The 23,370-nt window shown below is 39.2% G+C and overlaps 1 protein-coding gene across 1 annotated transcript in view; it reads left to right on the top strand.

Annotated features, from left to right (window-relative positions):
• Positions 1-23,370, top strand: part of LOC109034148 (protocadherin-15) — a 132,931-nt gene that overhangs the window by 19,859 nt on the left and 89,702 nt on the right. Inside the window, exon 2 of the mRNA XM_019047145.2 lies at positions 18,989-19,087. Coding sequence (XP_018902690.1) covers positions 19,015-19,087 — 73 coding nt within the window. The 5' untranslated portion in view covers positions 18,989-19,014. The remainder of the gene's footprint in view (positions 1-18,988; positions 19,088-23,370) is intronic.

Here is a 23,370-nt window from a genome sequence, read left to right as displayed (position 1 = left end):
TTCTATCAAACAGACCTATGTGCCAACTGAATGCGGAACTCATGAGCCGCGGGCATGGCAAGAGAGCGTTGTGAACAGGGCTCATGAGTTAAAGCCCCCCGACGACGTTCGCCTTCGTTCCGCTCCCGCTCCTTCATTGCCGCTGACGTCACTGGCGCTTTATTATTCTCATTCACTCTTACGCAAAGAGAACTAACGAGCACACCCCATATTTCTCACCTCCACATAGGTCTGTTTGATAGAAATACGTCCAAATAAGAGTAGACGCTGTGTACGAGGCGAGTTGAGAAATTGTTCGTAGAACAAAATTTCGGGTATAATGTTTCATCTACACATTCATTCCTAACCTTCAGACCGAGCGGAACATTTGCAACGCATAAATGTTTTAGGCTTGGGGTGAAAAATGTCAAAAGTGAGAATCACTCTTCACTGGAAAAAAAACCACATTGGATCTAGAGTCCAGACTCTTAAAAACATCGACAAGAAAAAATACTCTTGATTCAATCGGATTTTTGCTTACTTCAAGAACCAAGCCTCTTAATTTGAGCGGATTTCCTTTTAATTTAAGCTTAAATCTGATTGAATCAAGAGCATTTTTTCTTGTCAATGTTTTCAAGAGTCTGGACTCTAGATCCAATGTGTTTTTTTTTCCAGTGCGGAGTTGACACTGCTACCCTCTTGAGATAGGAAAGGGCTCTTCGAGTAATTCAACATATTTTCTCTTCTCGCTTGTCAGCATCTCTTGAGATGACAAGGCTTGCCTGCTCACTCCCATTTTCCATAAATTCCAAATTGATTTTCTTGATGATTTCTCATCGACAAGAGAAAATACTCTTGATTCAATCGGATTTTGGCTTAAATCAAGAACCGAGCCTCTTAATTTGAGCGGATTTCCTTTTGATTTAAGCACAAATCTGATTGAATCAAGAGTATTTTTTCTTGTCGATGTTTTCAAGAGTCTGGACTCTAGATCCAATGTGTTTTTTTTTCCAGTGCTCTTTACTCGTTCCTCGGCCCTCTGAATGCATCCCCAAAATTTTCAAAAAAATTTCATGAAATCACGGGAATACATTTAATGAAATTTTCCATCAGTGGTCGCGGGCAGGCCAGCGGCAACGTGGCCCGGGGCAGATATCAAACACGAGAAGACCCAGCAATCAGCGTTAATTTATTACTTCATGCCCGAATCATTGCACGAACACGGAGCAGCGTTGCAAGCGGCAGGTTGCCGTCCTCTCCGTCCTTCCGAGAGCCGAGACCCTCCACGGCTCCGCTCCGGCATCCGACTCATCCGACTCGAAATAAGTGGCGTCTTAATCAGTAGTTGCTCTATAACTGTTTCCAAAGCCCCGTCGTCCCCCTCCATCGTCTCCCCGCCCCCTCCTCGTCCATCGCTATTTCTCTTTTTTTCTTTTTTATTGTTAGTCGAATTGATTCCGTTGTCCAATTGACGGTATCACACTGTGGAACAATTCCAAGCTGGATACGGAGTATCTGGGTGAGTGGTGTACTCAACTACGGACGTGATTTTTCCTGATGACTCTTTTCAGATAGTGCCACACGCAAGGCAAGGGAGGAAATGGAGATGTCCCCGGGTTTCGCCGCCGTCGTTACGGCGCTGAACTTTCCGGTGAAGAGTTTTCAGTGCGCAGATTAACCGTCTCCGAGATTGAGAGTCGCAATTTTCATAGCGCTTAGTTTTTTACGTAAAATTAGCAACACTGGAAAAATAACACATTGGATCTAGAGTCCAGACTCTTGAAAACATCGACAAGAGAAAATACTCTTGATTCAATCAGATTTTTGCTTGAATCAAAACGAAATCCGCTCAAATTAAGAGGCTTGGTTCTTGATTTAAGCAAAAGTCTGATGGAATCAAGAGTATTTTTTCTTGTCGACGTTTTTAAGAGTCTGGACTCTTGATCCAATGTGTTTTTTTTCCAGTGAACAAAAAAAATCTTACTTGTATTTTCTGAAAGAAATCTGCAATAATTGGGGAATCGAAATTTACAAATTTTAACTTATTCTTTTATTGGCATGAAATTCACTAACAAAAAAAATCTTTTTGGTGTCAAAAAATGTTTTTCTTAGATCAAGAGTGATGCTCTTCAATTTAATTCATTTTCTTCTTGACACGAGCATTTTTTCTTGTTCCTGGAGAAATACAATTAGAATCGAGATAATAAAAACTATTGGCGGGAAATTCAAGAATCATCATGCATGATTGAACCGAGCACTTTTTAGTGTCTGTCTACACTATTTGACGTATTTCTGCCAAACGGAACTATGTGTATTATAACGTGAGCCCTGTTATGCGTTCATTCTTATGAGTCTCAGGGTTCATGTCTTAATGCACATAGTTCCGTTTGGCAGAAATACGTCAATTTGTAATGACATTTCATGCATTTTAAGCATTTTAGGTACTAATCAAGGATCTTCATCCAGCTCTTATAAGAGAGCACTGCAACACCCAGTCCTCAATTCTGAGTGAAGAATTTAATGGCATATCATCATTTTTGGAGAAACAAAACAGGCTGCCTGTATGACTAAAGCATCATAATTCATTCAATTTTCGATGTAAAATTCACATTTAAAGCTTGACTTCTAAGGTTTCTCTTTGTAGTCGCTCTTCTTTATTATTATAGGCCCCTTCGAGCCTTAAGCATTAAGGGCGAGGAATGAATGGTCACATGTACGGCCCTGAGATATATATCTTCAGCATAAGGCTGTATCGAAAAATTCTAATGGCGTGTTGCGCTTTGCGATATATCGATTAATCTGCCATTTGAACCTATGGGAAAGGATCGGTAAACAAGTTGTTCACAACGAACACCTTAATACTCGATTCTTCGCCACAGCTTTAAATGGGGAATATTATTGATCGTTCACGCCTTGCCACTGAAAAGCTTTGATTATTTTTTTAGATTTTATGGCACTCCTAGAGTGGTCGAAACAAAAATGTTACTACTTTCTACCCCTATACAGTTATTACAGAATAAAAAAAGTACTTTACCGGAATATTTCACGACGACGGATTACAGGGGAAGATTGCGTGGTGTTTTTATATTTGAACCATATACTTCATCCTGAACTCACGTCATAGATTCACGCGCTGAGGATAAGATTAAAACGAGAGAGGACTTCAATAATGGCTCGTGATACGGTGTGAAAACTGAGCGTACACGGGGTTCGTGAAAATAAGTCCCCCGGTCGGACTTGCCATCAATTGTCACGCAGCAGTTTCCCGAGAGAAAAATCGAGGAGAGAATTTTAAACAAGGAAGGCGTTTACTGGAAAGTTTCTATATATTTACGGGCGTCCTCAGATTTTTTTGCGTGTGTTCGGACCACAACCGTCTCCTGATAAACCGTGCTTTTAGGAATTTTAAGCAACGCTGCCGGGTTTCGGTGTGAAATACTGTCTACACTGAAAAAAAAAAAAACACATGGGTCTAGAGTCCAGACTCTTGAAAACATTGACAAGAAAAAATACTCTTGATTCAATCGGATTTTTGCTTGAATCAAAACGTTTCCGCTTAAATTAAGAGGCTTGGTTCTTTATTTAAGCTAGATTCTGATTGAATCAAAATTACTTTTTCTTGTAGATGTTATTAAGAGTCTGGACTCTAGATCCAATGTGTTTTTTTCCAGTGTAATTGGATTGTAAGATTGTCTATATTAATTCATTCTCCATCAGGTATATGTTCTTGTACATGACGCTTTGGTTTATCGATCGCTTCACCTCAGCCATTGCAAGTTAGTTGTTTATATTTTGGAGAATAAGAACGCAGTGTGAAAAAGGAACACAGCTTGTTGAGAAGCCTGCAAAGAAACTTTGTATTGCTCGATTTGATACAAGTATAGACTATGGTTTTTTATGTGAGCAGGACATTCATATTTTTCGTAACCAATCGTAAATTAAAAAGTTGATACCGTGGTTGAAACTTAATTTCACTGATAGACCGTTTTAGTGTTACGTCACATTTCGGGATATATCGCAATTTTAGGCGTAGTGCCCTAACCGGGATTCGGTCGATTCGATTTACATGGGATTTTCCATGGGGAACGGAAAGTCAATTTTCAAACGCTAATTCTGGGTAGTTTCAGACCGTTTTTGTCGGTTTTTCTTGCGATTATAAGTTTTTTATATCCTTTAATGTACGTTTCTTTCTGATGTATCCGATGCGATATTGAGGATTCACTAGTCAGAAACGTACATTTGAGGATATAAAGATCTCATAATCGCAAAAAAATCCGGCAGAAATTGTCTGAAACGACCAGAATCAGCGTTTGAAAATTGACTTTCCGTTCCTTATGGGAAATACCATGTAAATCGAACCGACCGAATTTCGGTTATAGGGCACCATGCCTAAAATCGCGATATATTTCGAAATGTTACGTCATCACTAAAACGGTCTACTTATTGCGCAAATTGTTGCAAATGTGCAGTTTTATGTGTATTTGTGAAGTCATTTAAAAAAAGCTAAAAATGCAGTATGCGAATCAATCGTGGTGAGGTTCAGTTGTTTTTTCTGCCTCCGCGTTAAAGTCTCCAGGCGTGCGGATACATGAAAAATCTCAGAGGCATTGTCTGCTGCCTTCAGGGTGCAACGGACCATTGAGCGAGGTTCTAATTTCAGATATCCCAACGAAATTTCACGTAGAACACGATTTGTAAAACGAAAATCACTGAAGATGAATTACTAAGAAAGATATTAACGTTTTTCAATGCATCAATTCGATCTTCCCGCTCATCAAAAATCAGAATCAGTCTAGGGGTCCATTTACGATTTTCAGTCTGGAGTAAGCCACCATTGAACAAGGTCGTCCGGCTTACTTCGAGGCCCACTTTCCTCCCGAATTAAGGAATTCCGACCCACTAAAACAGTGACCACGGAGAGGACAAATTCGGTAATTGAGTTGGAAGAGCCCGTGGGCCCGTCGAAATCCGGGGATTTTCATTGTGAGCCGGTGGCTAAAAAGTGGCAACTGGGGTTATTAACACGCCGGACGTGGCGTGGCGTGGCGTAGCGCACCGCGGCGACGAGCAGATCGTAGATCTATTGTTAAATGATCGTGCGGTACTTTTCTTCTTTTCTGTCATCGCGGACTTACTTACTTACTCCGCGGCCCGGAATCCACCAACTTGCGCTCCGCTTACCTACGGTTTCCCTCGCTTGTCGCTCTTCTGACGTAAGGGCGTATCTCTATTCTCAAGTGAGCCCTGTTCTCCGTATATTTCTATGCTTTTCGGGGGTCATGTGGAAATTGAGATACGCCCTTACGTCAGAGGAGCGACGGCTTGTCCGGCCTGATATCATCGCAGGAAAAAGGATTCTTCACACGTAATGACATTGTATCCCTACATGCATCAATCCCGCGAGATCCTGTGTTTTTCGGCATGGAGGAATTTTGTGGACTCGCGGTGAACCGGGACTGAATTAGCAGTATGACGTATTTGACGATTTTTCTTCTTCTTTATTTATTCATTTTTTTTTCTTTTTTGAAGTCTTTTTATTTGAGTAAAACGTAACTATTTTAAGAATATGTCTTGCACTGGAAAAAAAAAACACATTGGATCTATAGTCCAGACTCTTAAAAACATCGACAAGAAAAAATACTCTTTGATTCAATCAGATTTAAGCTTAAATCAAGAACCAAGCCTCATAATTTAAGCGGATTTCCTTTTGATTTAAGCTTAAATCTGATTGAATCAAGAGTCCTTTTCTTGTCAGTGTTTTCAAGAGTCTGGACTCTAGATCCAATGTGTTTTTTTCCCAGTGTTTATCTAGCTACATGATTTAAATAATCTAAATTTTATTAAATATACAAAGTAACGTTAGATAATAAAATCATTTGACGAATTCAACATGATGAATGACAGCGGCAAAAGTCCCAAACCGCATATTTCGTTTGCGGAGTTTCAAAATTGATTCCTGACCCCATGTTATTTTTATTAAGAAAAATGACGCAACATGACTGCTCAAAATTTTCGCTGAATATTTTGCTCACAGAACAGAAATCATGGATAGTTTCAAGAATTGACATCAAAGTAGTTTTCCATTTAAAGAATAAACAAGTTCGCAACGGTGCAAAGTGACGTCGATGTGCTAAGGAAAGAGGAGTTTGAGATTTTAGTTTGAAGATTAAATGGAGCCTTTTTTGGCTAAATACGAATTTTCGTTGCAATTAAAAATAATTGCAACGTAAAGATAAAGAAATTGGTGGATTTCGCTTGTCACGACTTGTTTTTATGGTTAAACATGATAGACCTGCAAACGAATCAGATTAAGTCAGACGAAGTGTGCCACAAAGTGGGAACTCAGAATATTCAGGACAGCGAAAAACCCGATTTGGGCTCAAAACAATCGATTAGTGGAGTGTTTTAAAGGACATCTAAAAAATCATACCGACTTAATTTTATCCACCAGTCTCTAATGTAGTTCACCTCTAATTTCGTGGAGTTAGGGTAAAATGATAAAATTCGAGAAAAGTTACGAAATCAGGCAATGCTCACACTTTACGTTTAACCAACCGTAATGCCGCTGAGTATAAATCTTCTCCATAAGACGCGTAAAAAAGTACCCTTGGCTGGTTTCGACCAAGTTGGGATTATTTTGCTTGGATTGAAGAGATTTGTCTAAGATCTTGACTTGAGACTCTCGTTGCGATAATATCGTGTTCCTTTCATCGGCAACTGCAATAATGGTCATGGAGTATCCACAAAAGAGGACAGAGCACTCTTTGTTTTGGAGGATGCATTTTGATTGTATTACAAGTTATTAATGGTAAAATGAAAGCCTCGTTGATTTTTAAGGATTGGTTTTTCACTACTTACCGAGTTATTTTCATGGTCTAAAATATTTCTCAATGTCACGTCGGTGAAAGAACTGGTTTACCTACAATATTCAAGATCTAGGTTGGGATGATTTACACAAAATTTTAGTGTAGAATATTTCCTTAACATGCATTATTGTGACTACAAAAGGCGTTCATAAGTATGTCTTTCTATGACACAATTTTCCTCTAAAATCAACTGTGCGCTAACGCGTCACTAAAAATAATTAATTTCAATTAAACTTTATGTATCTTTCATTTTAAAGCAGTGATTTTTTTGTGCTTTTTTAAAACGAATTATTTTTTATTTGAAGGCTTTTCAACCATTATTTCGAAACAAATTTTGCAGTGGTCTCCATTCTTGCACGCGACTCAAATAAACTACAGTTTTTTTTCATTGATGATATGTAAAATAATCCTAGTAGAACTTACTTACTTTGTTACGTGAGGAGGTAGCCATAATGCTGAATAAAAGTGCAAGAATAACTTACATAAATTATAAACGCTTTTATTTTTATTTGTGGTCCAAGCTTTTCGGCACAATTGCAATCGTCAGGGCCTCGTTTTGGCCAGAAAACTTATACACACGACTAGACCTGCTAGTTTTTGGCATACAAGTGACAATCGTGCCGAAAAACTTGGACGAAAAATGAAAACAAAAGAGTTTTTTGTGTGAGATAATCTTGCACTTTTATTTTGCACTATAGCTACCTTCTAACGCAACAAAGATCTTTTTTATTTGACTTAATCCGTCCAAGTTCTCAATACTATGTGCGCGACAGTGATAAGGAAATCAAGCGACACGTTGTCAAGCTCAAGTTGTTTTTCGGGAGAGTCAAAAATAAAATCGTTGACAATGAGCTGAGAGCGCTGATATTTCAATTTTCTGGAAAATAGCGCACTCTGAATCGATTAGATCCTAATCACAACCCAGTCCGTCGCTTCGCGTCGTGTCCTCTGACAGTCACTGGATCTTGTTTGCCACCAGCTGTCATAATGACCCCGCCGATTTTTTGGGGTCAACTCTGCCAACCCAGCATTGTTGCGAAACTTTAGTTCCTTTGAAATATAGTTATTGTTGACTGTTAAAATTCGCATGAATGTGAGGAATCTTTAAAGTAAGAGGAATTATCAATACTTTTCTTTCTGCAGGCAAAGAATATTTTCCCCCATTCGATTTGCCGACAGCTCCAAAAATACTTGAATTTTATCCATCCAATAATCTTAAATCCTCAGCAAAAATCAAAAGAATTTCCAAAAAACTCTCAAAAACCACAAACAATGCAATAAAATTCAGAAGAATGCCTGAGTACCTCTCCCATTGAATTTTATGCGGCAACGTCTCGGTCAGTGGCGTGGCGTGAATTTCGATGTATCGATTGTTGCGCTATTTAAATCTATGGTAAAGAATCGCTTGTCAAGGTGTTCACTGCGAACACCCTGTTTATCGATCCTTTTCCGTAGTTTAAATGGCATAACAATCGATATATCGCAATTCACGCCACGCCACTGGTCTCGGTAGTCGTTATAGAGCGCCAAAAATTAGGAACTGAAGAACGTTTGTTCCGCTTCAACAACTATTTGATGATTTTCGCCGAGGATTCGACTCAAAATTGCTTGTATCTGAGCATGACTGAGAAGTAAAAGGAGGATGGTTCTCCAAAAGTATTTGCTACAAATTACTTTGAGTGATAATAAACAGTCATTTGCTCGTACAGTTACGAAGGCTGGTACCTCTCGGACGATTACTGGTCCTTGCAGCTCACGCTTGTAACTTGTAATGGTAATTTAATATCGAAAATTAGCGTGAGCATAGATGGAAATGAAATTCTCCCTGAAATGGTATTTATTAGTGATGAAAAAATTAGTCCCCCCTCCCTCCTTCAACCAGAATCTTTGTATTCGAAGCTTGGAAAAATATTTGTCGGAACAAATTATAGAATGAAATGGTACATATTTGTTATTTCGAGACAAGTGTTTAAAGTCTGAAAATTATACGCGGGCTTGCACAAGCGAACTTCACGATGTGAATATTGAAGAATTTTAATTATCTTCGGGGTTTTTTCTTCTTTAAAAAGTTTGCCACTTAAGAATGACTGATTAAAAAAGGCTTTCATTTCTTTGAATGTTGAAATGTTCAAATAATTTCAGAATGCATGAAGCGGTCCTTCTAGTGAATCTCGGAAGCCTTTGGAATTAAAACTGAAGCTTCGTTACTGGTTTCGGTCTCGTGTCGTAAAAGTGATGGGCAGTTGTGCTTTCAATAGTGAGAGGTACCACGACTAAAAGTTTCTTTTTATTACCTTTCATTTGGATCTGACCCGACTTTTCCTTTCCACCGCTGATCTTCCCACCTTAGTTAGGAGTTTTAAGGTCACGTTTAATGTTGCAGGCCACCAGAGAACTCTGAAGATCAAAGATTAAGAGTTTCATTGTTGCTGGCTGATTTAGTGACTGCCTTATTCGATCTCCCGATCAATGCCGCGTGAAAACACCCCTCGCGACTGAAGCAAACAAATCTATAATTAAAATTGTTTTGTTTTGAACCAAAAAACTTTCATTGCCAAAGTTCTATTATTTGTGTAGATTTTAGACTTAGGCATCGAAAATCATCGGGGGCTAGGAAACAAAACCGCCTAACCGACAATTTTGGCGAAGATGAGTCGACTTCGCCGTATTTTTCAGTATTAGATACGCAAGATGATGTTTTGGTTTTTGGTTTTTTCATCCAGTTCTGCAGGGTAGTGCTGTAAAGACGCTGTAATCTTCTTACTATAGTAAAGAAAAATAAGGCCTTTTTTGTGTGTACGTCCGTGTCATTTCGCATTCTCATTGGTCTTTCATTAACCAATCAGAAAACGTCATTGAAAATCCCCGGGAAATTTAAAGGTATTCTTCCGTAAATCATTCGATATTAATGATAGGTAGACACGGATAAAAATAGGATGTATTTCTTCTAATTAAGCAGGATAAAATGGAGGAATATTACCTATACAGGATAGTCCTGGAAAAACGGGATGTACCTCTATTAATAAACTGGGATGAAGGGAAGGATATCGATCTTTATGTATCGCTCTTCGATATATCGTTTGATTAAAAGGAATATTGACTGGGATAAAAGGTGATTTCTTCTCATTAACCAGTATAAAAGGTAGTAATATTACCTATACAGGATAGTCTTGGAAATAACGGGATGTACCTTACATAAAAACCGGGATAACAGGAAGGATATCGATCTTTGTGTATCGATCTTCGATACATCATTTGTTCTAAAGCAGTATTGACTGGGATAAAACGGGATTTCTTCATAATAACCGGGATAAAAGGGAGGAATTTTACCTATACAGGATAGTCATGGATAAAACGGGATGTAACTATGTTAAGAAACCGGGATAACAGGAAGGATATCGATCTTCGATACATCGTTTGTTCTAAAGCAGTATTGACTGGGATAAAACGGGATTTCTTCATAGTGACCGGGATAATATGCAGTAATTTTACCTATACAGGATAGTCATGAATAAAACGGGATGTAACTATGTCGAGAAACCGGGATAACAGGAAGGATATCGATCTTCGATACATCGTTTGTTCTAAAGCAGTTTTGACTGGGATAAAACGGGATTTCTTCATAATAACCGGGATAAAAGGGAGGAATTTTACCTATACAGGATAGTCATGGATAAAACGGGATGTAACAATGTTAAGAAACCGGGATAACAGGTCGGGCTACTCCGATTTTATCCCGGTCGTGATTTAGGGATTTTATCGTCAAAAAATGGGAAAATTGAGGAGAGGAACGGGTCCGCGGTTGCTAAGCAACCGCAGCATCGCCGTGTTGCGATTATGGATACATGCGATTATCAGTTTGATGTGTTTTATCGATATTCGATATATCGTTTCATTTAAAGGAGTATTGACTGGTGTAAAAGGTGATTTCTTCTCATTAACCAGTATAAAAGGTAGGAATATTACCTATACAGGATAGTCTTGGAACAAACGGGATGTACCTACATAAAGAAACCGGGATAACAGGAAGGATATCGATCTTTGTGTATCGATCTTCGATACATCGTTTCTTCTAAAGCAGTATTGACTGGGATACAACGGGATTATCCATGACTATCCTGTTTAGGTAAAATTGTCATTGCGATTATCGATACATGCGATTGTCAGTTTGATGTGTTTGATTTGTTTGATTGTGTTTCATGGTGTGTTTGTTGTGTTTGATTGTGTTTCATGATGTGTTTGATGTGTTTGCTGTTTTTCATGATGTGTTTGCTGTGTTTGATGTGTTTGATTGTGTTTCATGATGTGTTTGTTGTGTTTGATGTGTTTTATGTGTTTCATGATGTGCTTGCTGTGTTTCATGATGTGTTTGATGTGTTTGATGTGTTTGATTGTGTTTCATGATGTGTTGGATGTGTTTGCTGTGTTTCATGATGCATTTGATGTGTTTTTTGTGACACTAAACACACAACAAACACAAAAAACACATCAAACAGATAATCGCATGTATCGATAATCACAATACGGCGAGGCTGCCTGTTCCTCTCCCCAATTTTCCCATTTTTTGACGATAAAATCCCTAAATCACGACCGGGATAAAATCGGAGAAGCCCGACCTGTTAACCCGGTTTCTTAACATTGTTACATCCCGTTTTATCCATGACTATCCTGTATAGGTAAAATTCCTCCCTTTTATCCCGGTTATTATGAAGAAATCCCGTTTTATCCCAGTCAAAACTGCTTTAGAACAAACGATGTATCGAAGATCGATATCCTTCCTGTTATCCCGGTTTCTCGACATAGTTACATCCCGTTTTATTCATGACTATCCTGTATAGGTAAAATTACTGCATATTATCCCGGTCACTATGAAGAAATCCCGTTTTATCCCAGTCAAAACTGCTTTAGAACAAACGATGTATCGAAGATCGATATCCTTCCTGTTATCCCGGTTTCTCGACATAGTTACATCCCGTTTTATCCATGACTATCCTGTATAGGTAAAATTCCTCCCTTTTATCCCGGTTATTATGAAGAAATCCCGTTTATCCCAGTCAATACTGCTTTAGAACAAACGATATATCGAAGAGCGATACACGAAGATCGATATCCTTCCCTTCATCCCGGTTTATTAATAAAGGTACATCCCATTATTTCCAAGACTATCCTGTATAGGTAATATTACTACCTTTTATACTGGTTAATGAGAGGAAATCACCTTTTATCCCAGTCAATACTCCTTTAAATCAAACGATATATCGAAGAGCGATACATAAAGATCGATATCCTTCCCTTCATCCCAGTTTATTAATAGAGGTACATCCCGTTTTTCCAGGACTATCCTGTATAGGTAATATTCCTCCATTTTATCCTGGTTAATTAGAAGAAATACATCCCATTTTTATCCGTGTCTACCTATCATTGATATCGAATGATTTACGGAAGAATACACTTAAATTTCCCGGGGATTTTCAATGACGTTTTCTGATTGGTTAATGAAAGACCAATGAGAATGCGGAATGACACGGACGTACACACAAAAAAGGCCATCATGTTTACTTTCCATCCATCATGTTTTATCCCATATAAACCGTTTCAAACAGATTATTCACCTTATCTTAAAATTCCAAACTTAATTGAAGTAAGTTTGTAGCTAAATTGATGATGATGTTTTGAATGAATAAGTATCTAACAGAACTTCAGCAGTATTAATAAAAATTACAAGAATAATGGGAATTAAAAAAAATTGTGTGATATTTTAATCATGAATTGACAGAATCTACGAGGGGGTTGGGCCGCGGAGCGGCCAGGGGGCGGAGCCCTCTAGTGTATTAAAAAAAAAAATAAAAAAAAATATAAAATAAAATAAAAAAAAATAAAAAAAAAAAATAAAAGCTAACGCAAAATTACAAAAATGAAGAGCTCACGCTTTGCGTCATCGCGCCTTCAATTTTTCAGATGCAGCACAGACGTCCATCAAGTACGAATAGTTGTATCTCTGCGCCGTCGTAAACGCGCATAATTTCCCTCGCTTTATTTCCATATTGTGTTTGTTTGCGTCTATCTTATTCGTAATGGTGCTTCAAGCACTACGTGAGTAACACAGCCGAAAGTAGGAGAGATGTGTTCGGGCCTCTTTTTTTACTTTTCTTCCGACTCTGAGCGACACCTCATTGACAGCATATAGCAGAGCATTGAGAGATCACGCTTCGCGTCATCGCGCCTTCAATTTTTCAGATGCGGCTTGGACGTCCATCGAGTACGAATAGTTGTATCTCTGCGCCGTCGTAAACGCGCACAATTTACCTCTCAATATATCACGCACAATATATGAAGCATTACAATAATACATAGTTTCACAAAGAGCTTAGAATAACGTCTGAACTCTGGCTCAGGTATAGAAAACATAGAACACAAAGCCAAAACGGTTTCCCAAATTCACCATCGCTTACGGTTGTTAAAAACTGATCCTTAATCAAACTCAAATATTACCTGACCCAAATAATACTATGTGAATTTATGACAGTTATCGATTTTCTGAACGACCGTGAGTTGTTTTGACAACGGTCTTAAAATGTTTTGCATGATATTTAGTCTACTTTCTTACCCGCGCGTTTGAGTCTCCTAATTTTACTAGTATTGTAAGAGAGTCGATTGGGTATGAAAGTTCAACTTTGAACGAAAATTATTATGCTTATGATATAAAGTTGTAAATCATGTTTATTGATTGAGATACGTCAGCCACTAATTAAGATTATGAACTAATGAAAGCGTGCGAATACAGCTGATGTTCAAACAGAACCGCGGCCCAATGCTGCAGGTTTATTGCATTCTCAGGTTTTTTCTTTCTTTTAAAACGCAGTTCCCTTTCCTCTCCCCTCTTTTTCCGTCTTAGTCGGACAATTCAACAAAAATGTTGTCAAATATACACTAATAATAGTTGATACCGGATAAAAAAGCCTATTAACTCGGTACACGTTGGCAGCATCGGTCGGTTGTATATTTATGTATAGGAAACCCGGAGGTTCCCACCGAAATGAATGCCCGCAATTTTTCACACAATCAATAAAAGACACCTCGGGCTCGCGTTTAATGAATCAAAATTTCACTCGGCCTTTTCCATGGCACCGGTCGTCGCTGGAAAGTGTTAAGTGCGTTTCGTTTCAACGTTTCATTATCCTCGCTTTCTTGGATTTTGTAGCTTCCAAGGAAATTCCTCCCGTCGTCGGCGTCATCGCGAGAGAGCAACGTGAGACTGGTGATTTGTTCTCGAGAAAAAAAATCTACTATTAGGATCCTCTACACCCTAAAGGAAGCTCATGGTCGTCAAAGAGTACTTATAGGCTGTATGAGGAGAGTTTACGCACAAACGCACAAGTCGGAATATGGAGCTCTTAGGACCGAAAAGGGCGGTCAACCCTCTAACACGATAAACACTCACTGGAAAAAAAAACACATTGGATCTAGAGTCCAGACTCTTGAAAACATTGATAAGAAAAAATACTCTCGATTCAATCAGATTTAAGCTTAAATCAAAAGGAAATCCGCTCAAATTAAGAGGCTTGGTTCTTGATTTAAGCTTAAATCTGATTGAATCAAGAGTATATTTTTTTGTCGATGATTTTAAGAGTCTGGACTCTAGATCCTATGTTTTTTTCCAGTCAATTTCAGAATCAGCCTCCTGAAACTTATTATTTGAAATACTGCTTTACAACGAAATGAAAATAGGGGGTACGCCTCCTGACCGCTCCACGGTCCAACCTCCAAAAATTTCGCGCCTCAGGCATTGTGCGTTACTGTTATGATTTTGCATTAAAGGGAATGACAAGACATGAGGCGCACTGAAAAAAACAAATCTCGGTGTATTTACTAAGAAAAGGATAAAATTACCAAGAACGCAGGGTTCTATTTGATCCTAGTTTTTTTTTGGTAAAATTACCATTGATGGAATTGGTAATTTTACCGAGAAATCTCGGTAAAATTATTGAACTTTCTCGGTAATTTTACTGGACCTTGGTAAAAACGCCAATATTTTTTATCGACTGTGGTAGAATTACTGAGATAAAATGGCAAAGTTACCGGGAATTGATTACCAATAAAAGTGGTATTCTTACCTGAAAAACAGTAAAAATACCGGTTTTTAGGTAAGCTTACCGGTCTGTCTTGGTAAACTTACCAATAATTGATAAAACATGTGAGATGGTAAAGGTACCAACGGACTGTGGTTAAAACGCCGAGAATTTTTTTTCAGTGCGGATTCAGAATCCGTGGCAACGCAGGAATTTAGACCTGACGGAGAAGCAGCCGACGCGACGAGACGAGGCGAACCGTGCCGTGCCGCGGGAAATTAGCGCATTTCCAGTTCGCAACACTGTGAAAGCACTTACTTCTGTCCGATTTCGACAAACGTGCTTGCTGCACGGCGAACAGAGCGCGGTGCAGCCTCCGTGTACCGTTAGGTAAATGGACTTTTCATCTGAAAATGTATTAGCGTGTAAGTATGAAAACACGAAAACCGTTTTCGTGCTTTTCCCCTCCAGACTTGCCACGCATTTCTGGGGCCTTCGCGAAAAATCCAACAGTTCTCACTAACGAAGGCACGGTTAGTTTTGAATGTTCCTGTCAAGGAAAATAAACTTATTATGATCTTATGGAGGTTAACAACAATTAAGATACTTGATCGGTTGCGTGCGGAACAAAATCATATTTAGTTGGTTAAAATTAATACATATTTCCTAGAGGACCAATGAACAATAAGCCGACGTAATTAACATCAGTATATGTTTTTGTCTATCATTTAAGTAACGCACATTCTTTAGAATAACTTTCTATGCAAATTCTCAGAGAATAAGGGTAATCGAACGATTTAAATTAATGAATACACCTCGATTATTATGAAATCGTGGAGAAATCCAATGAAATCCTATAAAATCGTGAAAAAAATCACTACGAAATCCATGGAATCTAGCAAGAAGAGAAGCTGCCGGAAGAAAATAATTTCATCAGAACTGGAAACTTTCATAAATCCATCCCATTTTAACCTTTATAGCTCCATGTTACATCGTCTGGTCGTGCTTCGGCACAGTCCGCCCCTCCACCTCCTCGGAAAAATTCACAAATTTGAGTTGTCAAAAATAAGGCTTCAATCCAGGTGGATTCCATAGAATATACCTACACCCAAATGTTGGTGGGGTACGATGAAGCTTAAGACTTTTAAAAATTTTTTGAAAAACTCACGCTTTCACTAATTTGTTATTTTTCGTTTATGAAGCTTGACAAATTTTTGAGAAATGACGGTACTGAAACTAGTAGAATCGAAAGTTTGGTATTAGCGCATTCAATCGCGGTTTTAGTTCTCGGTCTTGGCAGGAGTACGAAAAATTACCTTTAAAATATTCGTATAATCTATTTCGGTTTATTACCTTATTTGGCCCTGTGTCAAAATGATCATCAGTTATATCAGCCCATGTAATGATAGGAGCACTCAATGGGGGCAAAAGTTGTTGAGAAATGTCAAGATAATTGCCGCAAAAGTTCATCTGGTTATTTTCATTTTGTTATTATGAAAGAAAAAGTGAAATCTACAGCTGGTTGTGCTACTGCTTTGTCATCGAATAAACTATTTCATAGAGGATTCCAATAAAACCATCCCATCTCGTATAAATGTACAGAATGTACAGTACACATATCTGAGGCAAATGGAAGAAATGAAAGCAACAGTCTGTGTATCGCAGCGTGGATAAATCTCTACTTCACGTTTTTATGACACTCAGGGAAAATGCTACAAAGGGCTATATCGCGATGTTTCTCATTCTCGTTCTATAAAAATCATTGCTGAGAAATCCCAGAGAGAAATCCAATCTCGTTTGAGAACAAAGAATTGTCAGATGTAAGCTGTCATTTTATGTCTATAGGATCCTCACTCAACAGGTGCTTCCTTATTTCGTAGTTTTTCAGTGAAAACGATTTGAACTGTACAAGTTCTGCTCTACTGTATTGCCAACTGAACTGTTGGCGAGGAAAATATAGAAAAGTGAGAACACAATTGATTTTAAAAACAATTTGATACAGTTGTATTTATGGTCAAATCTTCACGGAGAAAAAACTCCGTGCATGGGACCCGAGGTTGAGGTCATATGGATCTCTGAAGTTTTCTGATCACGCATCCGAAAACTTGAGGTCGAGCTGCCGAAGTTCGGGTCAGACATCGAGGCACTTCGGTATGTGCCGGAGTACTTCAGATGTGGGACCCGAACCCTTCGGTATATATCGAAATACTCCAGATGTCTGGCTCGCACTTCGGCAGTTGGACCTCAAGTTTTTAGATACGCGATCCGAAAACTTTAGAGATCTATATGACCTCAACTTCGGGTCCCACGCACGAAGTTTTTTTCTCCGTGTTCATATCGATAATGGCCCCTCTTCTGCGGTAGATTGCCTTTAGGTGTTTTGTCACGTAATTTCAGAGTACTTTGGGGATGGGGGGGCGTTCAGAAAAGACGTTAGACATTTTTTCTGATTTTTTCAATTATACACATACCGCATATTCCGGTCTGAGAGGCCGAAAGTTCCAGGTGTAGCACCCGTTGCGCCGACCACTGAACCCAAAATGGAGGTGTGGCTTTATAGCCCGCAAGTGCAGCTTTTACAACCTGAGTTTTTATGCTTTCAGTGTTACGATTCAGTTTCAAAACCATGCATTGCGGGTGGCAGGCATCGCGGCGCCACGAGACGCGGGGTCAGTAAACTCGCGGCGCGGCGGTGCGCGGTGTGGCTGGCGCCCGTGAAAGAGGATTTGCATTCGGACAGGGGCATGGAGTTCAAACACAACTTGCACGCCATCCCGTCCCGTGCTCGACGTCCACCGTCCAAACACACTCACACTCTGATCAAACAAAGGAGCTTCGCGGCTCCTACCTCCGAGGAGTCCGGGAAAATAACCCGCGATTACGTCCATTTTCACTCACTCACGCCTCCGTGCTAAAATCTCAACTCGAGTCGAGTAGGGCCTCTAGTGCATATTCATGGTGTTGGAATTGGCTTGAGAGGTTTTCTTCACTACTTACCTGTCCCAACCTCGGAGTTCTAAACAATTTTCGCCAACGAAGTGGAGCATATTTAGCAAAGTCTCGCACTGGGGGAAAAAAAACACATTGGATCTAGAGTCCAGACTCTTAAAAACATCGACAGAAAAAAGACTCTTGATTCAATCGGATTTTTGTTTAAATCGAGAACCAAGCCTCTTAATTTGAGCGGGTTTCCTTTTGATTTAAGCTTAAATCTGATTGAATTAAGAGTATTTTTTCTTGTCAATGTTTTCAAGAGTCTGGACTCTAGATCCAATGTGTTTTTTTTTTTTTTTTTTCCAGTGCGGTCAAATGCATCACGCACGGTGGATCGAGCCAATCAGAAACGTCGGACATGAAATGTGACTAAAACTGCAAATTTTGATGTTTAATTCGTCACATTTAATAATTTGAGGGGAGACCTCTAGAAGAAAATTTCACGAGGAAACCATTGGAGCCGTCTTTAAAATTTCATCGTTTTCAATGAACGGAGTTATAAGCTTTTAAAGTTTCCAAATTTTGTCCAACCTCTTCCATTGACTCGATCCACTGTGTGGCGTCTAGAATGAATGCACTGGACGGTGTCTGAATTAGAAGGCCCGGGCCCCAGTACCATGGACCCAGTATCCCCATCCTCATGACGGGCCTGGCCCTCAGAACTCGATGTTCAGTGGTTCTTCGGATAGAGATAGTAGACGGGTAGTCTGGATCACCCGGCATATAGAGAAATTTTTTCAAATTGACCGCATAAACTAATTGGCTACACTAAAAGAAAAGTGCAAATCCTATTTTTTCCGATTTCCCCTTCCCAATGTTCACATACTTGTTTATGCTGAATCCCTGATAAAACTGACCGGTAAAACAATGTCATAGTTAAATTTTTACTGGTCTTATGTGATGCCTGAAGAAGATTTAACAGGTGTCACTTAAATTCAGTATGAAATTTAACATTCGACGCTACTGCCATTTCGACGCTGTTCTATCGGTCATTTTTATAAGGAAAGTTTCACATTCATTTTCTTTGCAGATAGATAGCTGGACGTAATTATTTCAACACATTCTGATTTTTTGTTGCAGGTCTCCGTTATGATGTTCCTACAGTCATGCACAGGGTAGCACCTCTACTATTATGCAGATTGGTTATCATCTCTAACCTACTTCTTGCCCTTGCTCAAAGTGAGTTTCGTTTTAAACCTAATTAATAGTTTTAAAGATCGAAAGTCTTTCCCTCTCTATCAATTTTCTTCCCGAGAAAGGCTATATCGGATATTTAAACTCGTTCTTGATTAACCTCAGAACGGATTTTTTCAGATCTTACTTTATAATATGAAATTATAAGAGTAAGGCGTAACGCACCCGCATGAGATGCGAAAAGCTACCGGGGGGGGGGGGGGGGGTTAGATCGCGAGGGGGTGAGGGGGCGTTGCCTCCTAGTTTAATTTTAAAATGCTGAAAAAAACAAACAGTGACCGAAATTTGAAGTTTTTCCTATATGACTGATTGCTCAGGTATCAGACAAAAATTATGATTTTTCTATCTCAATGTAGCTTGAAACTTAAGGCGCTAAAACCAAATCACTTCGAGATCACTAACCCTTGCTCTCAGAGGCCGCGAAAAATCCAAGAAGGTCATGTTTGTTTACGTTCGAGCAGTGGCGCCCAGTGGAAAAACACTTTACGAGAGGCATCCTATTTTCGGAGTCATCAAAAATTGACAGCGAGGGAGAGACAATGACACGTAACCACTTTAATTGTTACATGCGCTTCCTAGTTTTTGTTTTCGGCTTTGGTGCACGGCGCGAAGTTAACTGTACCAAGCAAATGCAGCTTCGATCCCTCGCAAATCGATCGATTCTATCGTGCATAATGGATGTCGAGCTGAGTCGATCTATCGTTTACAGAGTATCGATATGCCGGATGCTCCAGTTTGATCTTCGATTTCACGGCCGAGCCAATGTTGACTGAGGAGTCGCCTCCGAAAGGAAGACTCGGCGACTGTATGGGAACGCTAAAACAATAACAACAACAAAGGCTAGCCCGGAGAAATGAGTCCAATTGCCCGTTGCAATTAACTGGAATTGTCGCACGGTTACCATTGATCGAGACCCGGTGTCGATTTTCGGGCGCTGCAGCGTGTGATGATGCGCAATCGGTCTCATTTCATCGGACGCAACCCGAATCTAGCCGCGATGGTCATGCTTCGAGGAAAGGAAGACCATCGAAACTTGCTGATGATGGAGTTGCTTTTTCCACGCACGCGCCGAAGTAATTGTGATTAATAATTTGGCACCGTTTTAAGCGAACTGCTTACCAATTGAATTCTTTACCGCATTCACTAAAAAAAAATTCTCGGCGTTTTTACCAAGGTCCGTTGGTACCTTTACCATCTCACTTTTTTTTACCAATTATTGGTAATTTTACCAAGACAGACTGGTAAGCTTACCTAAAAACCGGTATTTTTACTGTTTTTTTTTCAGGTAAGAATACCACTTTTATTGGTAATCAATTCCCGGTAACTTGGCCATTTTATCTCGGTAATTCTACCACAGTCGATTAAAAATATTGGCGTTTTTACCAAAGTCCAGTAAAATTACCGAGAAAGTTCAATAATTTTACCGAAATTTCTAAAAATGGTAATTTTACCAAGAAAAAACTGGGATCAAATAGAACCTGGAATTCTTGGTAATTTTACCCTTTTCTTAGTAAATACACTGAGATTTTTTTTTTCAGTGTGAGCATGGGTGTGGGCTTAAATTATTGTTAGAAATTTCAGCATTATTCGATTGGGATTTTTTTGATAAATCCTGCTAATCCCTTCAGTTGTTTTCGTGGATTTTTCACGGGTTATCACAGGAGGTTTGCAGTCCTTTGGAGGACTTCTCTGATTGTCAAAGCGGGTATGGTTTTTCCTAGCAATTCAGCAAAAGGACGCACAAAAGCGCTCGTGGTTCAATGTGGAATTTAGAAAATCTGGTTGTCCAAACTATATTTAGTGCCGCAACATCTCTAAAAAGTAGACTCAAATATGAGAGAGACTTTGGCAACAGTTGAAAGAAATTAATTAGCGACCGTTTCAACTGGTCAATCCTTTTGAAGAGTGGTCATGCTGCTAGAGGAGACACCAAAAAGTGGGTTTGATGGCACCATCAACGGCACTGTCACACCTTGCCGTTCATATCGCACATACGGTTAAGTCGGATGTTTTTTTAGAAAAAATAGTGTGCAAATGTTCCACGATCTGCAACGATGTTAGGATTTCGCATGTTCACAATGGAATCCTCTATCTAGATAGACAGGATAAACGTAGAGATAGATGAGATCTACATGTAGATATAGACAGGACTCCCAAGAAATGAAGCGCTAGGTGCAGAAGGGGCAAATCTTGAGCTAACGTGTCATCCATTATAATTAAAGCGAATATATATAATGTGTTGTAACTTTTACTGGACATTCTTTATGATTTTACAGTTGTAAAAATGTAAAATTTCAGAAAACTCACCCTATAGTTTACTCTCTAAAACAAAAATTAGCACTGGAGACTCTGGAACACCGCAACCTAGGAAAGCCGTTCTTGCACCCAACGCGTCAAATTTGGTTCATCAACCAAGTCCTTTTTATTGATCATACAAAAAAATAGTAATTCAAAGCAACCCTAAGTAAACATAAACACGGACATTTTTAACTGTGCATTACTTCCGACAAGAGCACTGGAAAAAAACACATTGTATCTAGAGTCCAGACTCTTTAAAACATTGACAAGAAAAAGGACTCTTGATTCAATCAGATTTAAGCTTAAATCAAAAGGAAATCCGCTCAAATTAAGAGGCTTGGTTCTTGATTTAATAAATCTGATTGAATCAAGAGAATTTTTTCTTGTCAATGTTTTTAAGAGTCTGGACTCTAGATCCAATATCGACGGTGAAACTACCAAACCACGTATCTCGGTTTGCGACGTCGCAGTCTTCCTGTCATACTTTATTTTTTAAATGAAAAACTACTCAACATCCAGTCTTGAAAATTTCTGTGATTTTTCCTCTTCGTGCGGAGAAAATTCCGTGAAAATTTCAAAGAATGATATTGATTTGGTCTACTTCAAAAAAATAAAACGTGAGCTTAGATTTTTAAACACCGCAAACGAGATACGTGGTTTGGTAGTTTCACCGTCGATATGTTTTTTTTTCCAGTGAGTGTTGGTGATTTTTGCCAACGTGTGTTGTGCATCACTTATTTTCTCTATCTTAAACACTGCAAAATTCACTGCAATTATTTGCCGTTACTGTGTTGATTCATATTCGAGGAATCCGGACTCATGTCACTGAGCGCCGTTGGCGTCGAATTCAAGCGGTGGCGGCGCGCGGCGTCCCGACGCGACGCGACGCAGTGACGGGCGACCATCATCGCGGCCGTGCCCCAGACCTAGTCCCAATTGTCGCCGCGAGATCCCTAATCTAGCATGACGTCTAGAAAGCATCCCAGCTTGATCGCACTTGCCACCGCCCCACCCCCCTCTTCGCCTCTCGACTGTTCACGTCGCAGCAATCTGTCGCAAATTGAGTTATTTTGTCACTTACACGCCGTTTTCAACCGTCCGTTCCTGCGCTGAGATCTGGCTCAATCCCGTGGATGGTCCTGGGTCCCGAAAAAAACGCCCGAAATACCCTGTATTCTGCAAGTCAAAACATTTTTCTCGCTTTGTTGATTTGTTGTTTTTTTTATAATCGCGAGGAAACTCACTAGTATTGTTGCCTAAAATTATGCAGTGAAAAATAGGTATTGACTTGGTAAGGTAGAATGCCGAATGAGCCTTCAGACATTGCCACATTTCTTTTAATAAAAAATGATTTCTAAGGGAAATCAGCGAATATCAGACATGGTCACATTTCTTTTAATCAAAAATGATTTTTAAGTGAAATCAGCGATTTTTCCTCGAAATTTTCGGAGATTTTTTTTTTTTTTCGATCAGATCTAAATTACCTGAAAATTTCAAGGGAAAATACTCGTCAACCTTCTCAACTATAAACATTTTATTGGAAGAAATTCGACCATTCTCGAATTTTCATACGGCATTTTTCCTTGGCACAGCAGCTTAAGTCGCCGTTGTAAACTTTGACTAGACAAAAAAAAAAAAAAAAAAAAAAAAAAAAAAAAAAAAAAACACACATGCGATTCCTTATGGCAAATTGCTAAAACATCATGATGAGCTTACCGGAAACCTCTTCAACTAACTTCATAACTTCCGTGAGTAGTCTCAGCATTTTTGAGTTCCACTTTCAAAAAGTATTCAGTAATTTTGCTAAAATCCTCGGTACAGTCAGATAAACGAATAAAGCTTCATGTAGACTATCCTATCTCGTACAGCTTTTTTGCAGTTCTGAAAAATGTCAGAAATTACGATGCGCGACTTCCGGACCACTGTCTTCCGGTTAAAGTTTGGCGAAATGTGCTCAACAAGTTCTTATT

Source organism: Bemisia tabaci, chromosome 4, assembly GCF_918797505.1.
Source record: "Bemisia tabaci chromosome 4, PGI_BMITA_v3".
Lineage (NCBI taxonomy): Eukaryota > Metazoa > Arthropoda > Insecta > Hemiptera > Aleyrodidae > Bemisia > Bemisia tabaci.
This window is presented reverse-complemented; position numbering and strand designations above follow the sequence as displayed.